Source organism: Myotis davidii, unplaced genomic scaffold (genome assembly GCF_000327345.1).
Source record: "Myotis davidii unplaced genomic scaffold, ASM32734v1 scaffold358, whole genome shotgun sequence".
Taxonomy (NCBI): Eukaryota; Metazoa; Chordata; class Mammalia; order Chiroptera; family Vespertilionidae; genus Myotis; species Myotis davidii.
The window spans coordinates 518,380-521,551 of NW_006290768.1; the positions used below are offsets into that span (position 1 = coordinate 518,380).

General features: G+C 66.5%; 1 protein-coding gene across 1 annotated transcript in view; it reads right to left on the reverse strand.

The window, feature by feature from the left end:
• Positions 1 to 2,513, reverse strand: part of MYBPC2 (myosin binding protein C, fast type) — a 24,072-nt gene extending 21,559 nt beyond the window's left edge. The window contains exons 1-4 of the mRNA XM_006763874.2: positions 2,288 to 2,513; positions 1,242 to 1,346; positions 631 to 717; positions 205 to 372 (exon numbers count right to left, since the gene is read on the reverse strand). Coding sequence (XP_006763937.1) covers positions 205 to 372; positions 631 to 717; positions 1,242 to 1,346; positions 2,288 to 2,306 — 379 coding nt within the window. The 5' untranslated portion in view covers positions 2,307 to 2,513. The remainder of the gene's footprint in view (positions 1 to 204; positions 373 to 630; positions 718 to 1,241; positions 1,347 to 2,287) is intronic.
• Positions 2,514 to 3,172: the final 659 nt, after the last annotated feature.

Sequence of the window (3,172 nt, forward strand, 5' to 3'; positions counted from 1 at the left end):
CTTGATCCTGAGGCCCCTGCCCTGGCCCCCTGAGACTTCCTGGGAACGCACACACCGTGCCCAAGTGCCTGAACCCCAACGGTCTCCCCTCCTGCCCAACACAACCTCTGCCAAGCAGCCCCCAGCAGTCTCCATCCCTGGAACCCAGGCCCAGGATGACACCCCGGAGTTCACAGGCCGGCGCGGCTCCAGCCCTGGCCCCACCCGTGCCCCTGGCCCTCACGTTGTTGGCGGAGTCATGGCTGGTCTTGAAGGTGAACCGGGCCCCGCTCTTGATGTCCAGCTCCAGCCACTTCCCCTTGAACCACTTGATGGTCGGTTTGCCTGGGAGCTCCTTCCCGTTCACCTTGGCCACGATCACCACGTCCTTTCCTGGGGGGAGCGGGGGACGCGGAGGTGAGGGGGGTGAAGGATGAGAGGGAGTGGTCAGGTGGGAACCCCAGACTCTAGAGAGGACTGGAGGCTGGGAGTCCCAGCCCCTCCTCCCTCAGACCCAGGAGTCCAGTGCCCCAGCCCTCCTCCCTCGGACCCATTCCCCGTGTTGTTTTAACGTTCTATTTGCTTGTAATTCAAGTGTTCCATATCCATCACTGAAGAATTCCATTGTTTAGTATCGACCAGGCCCCTCACCATTCTCTACAGACACAGAGTCTGGCTTCTTCAGGAAAACGCCCGTGGGCTCCTCGGCAGTGGGGGACTGCTCCTCAGATGGGGCTTCTGGTGGGAGACAGGACGGGGTCTGGGTCTGAGGCACTGGGAGGGGCCACAGGCCACTGTGGGGACAGGGCTTAGAGCCAGTGAGGGACCCTCTGCCCAGAAGCCAAAGGCCGTGGTATGTCGTGGCCTCTCCTGACCTGGGAGAGACCGCGTGACCCCAGGAAGCTGTGTGACCTTGGCCAGGCCGGCCTAGCCCCTTGGCCTCAGTTTCCCCATCTGTGAACGGGAGGGTGGACTGGATGGTCCTGAGCAGGGCTTTGCAACAGGAGAGGCGCCAAGAGGGACAGGGCGTTCCCAGCGGGCAGGACTCAGTGACCAATCAGCCAGGTGTTGGGGCGGCGGGGCTTGCAGGCCAGGCTGGGGAGCTGGGCTCTGTCTCAGGGGCACTGGGGAGCCATGGAAGGCTGGGGAGGGGCGGGTCAGCTCTGGGGGCACCGTGGGGAGGGCAGGGAGAGTGCGGAAGGGCCAGGGGAGCCTGGGCGGTGAGGTCCAAGCTCTGCTGAGCCCCCGGGACACCATCTCACCTTTGGGGGACTCTGGGGGGGCCTCCTCTGTGGGGGTTTCCTTGGGAGCGGTTTCCTCGGCAGCAGGTTTGGCCTCATCTTTGCCTTTCGGGGCCGTTTTGGCCGCTAAGAGATGGGTGTTGCCAATTGAGCACATGGTCAGCGCCTCCTCCCTCAGACCCAGGCCCCCAGGCCCCCAGCCCCTCCTCCCACAGACCCAGGGGTCCAGGACCCCAGCCCCTCCTCCCTCAGACCCAGGGGTCCAACCCAGCCCCCTGCCAGACAAATTAAATTTATCTCTACTCCTGAGTGTGTGCGATCAGGTTTCCCCTCGCCCTGGCCGGCAGGCTGTGCCCCATGCTCCAGGCCACAGGCCCTGACCTTTGGGTCCTGGGGGTAAAATTAGCTCTTCCGCCCGCCCGGGCTGGAAACTGGACACCTCGTGCTGACCACAGCACCTCTGCTGGCAGGCCGGCCTGCTGGCTCCTGGCTCCAGGGGGGCCCAGTGGCAGTGAGGGGCCGCACCCCCACCCCACAGCCTGGCTGACCTAGGGCCAGTGGCCTGGGCAGCCCGGGAGGTTCATTTCCCCACCGAGAGGGACCCCCACCCCCATATCAAGAAGTGCCCCCCAGTCTGCACATTAAAAAAGGCTCGGAGCCCTTATGCTAGGGCCCCTGAGTCTGACGTGGAAGCCCTGGCTCCTACAGGAAGGCGAGCCCTCACCCTCATGCGCTCCCCTCACCGCACAGACAGGACGCCCTGACTCTGCCCGCGAGGACGGCTCGCCCCAGAGAACAGGCCCGATCCCCACCCAGAGGACCCGTCCCCCCGGGATTCACACACACACGCAGAGGCAGACCTTCCCCACCCAGAGAGGGGCCTCCCCAGTCCCCACAAAGGGACCCCCTCACCCTCACCGCACGGGGAAGGGGACCTTCCCCCTAACACGCAAGGGGGGGAAGCCCGCTCCCCCCAGAGGCGGCGCCCCATTCCCCGAATCACAGAGTGAGGAGCCCCATCCCGCTCAGAAAGGACAGGGCTCCGCAGGGGGAAGTGCCAAAGCCACCTGGTTTAGCCTCGGGCATGTCAGCGGACCGTCTTGGCTCCTCTGGCCACAGCTGTGTCCTTCTGGGCCCTAGGGAGGACCGGTGGGCCGCGGGGGAACCCTTTAAGGAGTGAGCTGACTCCCAGGAGTCTCCACCCTCCCCATAGCCAACCCTGGGAGCCAACAGGGACGGCCCAACAAGGAGAGGCTAAGCGCCAGGTCCCCGGAAGGCTGGGGACTCCTGGGTCCGAGGGAGGAGGGGTGGGGAAGGACTCCTGGGTCTGAGGGAGGAGGGGTGAGGAAGGACGCCTGGGTCTGAGGGAGGAGGGGTGGGGAGGACCCCTGGGTCTGAGGGAGGAGGGCTGGGGAAGGACTCCTGGGTCCGAGGGAGGAGGGGCTGGGGCCTGGACTCCTGGGTCCGAGGGAGGAGGGGCTGGGGCCTGGACTCCTGGGTCCGAGGGAGGAGGGGCTGGGGCCTGGACTCCTGGGTCCGAGGGAGGAGGGGCTGGGGCCTGGACTCCTGGGTCCGAGGGAGGAGGGGCTGGGGCCTGGACTCCTGGGTCCGAGGGAGGAGGGGCTGGGGCCTGGACTCCTGGGTCCGAGGGAGGAGGGGCTGGGGCCTGGACTCCTGGGTCCGAGGGAGGAGGGGCTGGGGCCTGGACTCCTGGGTCCGAGGGAGGAGGGGCTGGGGCCTGGACTCCTGGGTCCGAGGGAGGAGGGGCTGGGGCCTGGACTCCTGGGTCTGAGGGAGGAGGGCTGGGGACTGGCTTCTGGCTCCAAGGGAGGAGGAGGGTCTGGGGGCAGAAGGGACCTGGCTTCCAGACCTTGGGTGCTGGGGGAAGGAGAAGGGTGAGGGCCCGAGCTCCTGGGTCCTAGGAAGAGGGAGAGGCGGGGGCTGGGGACTAA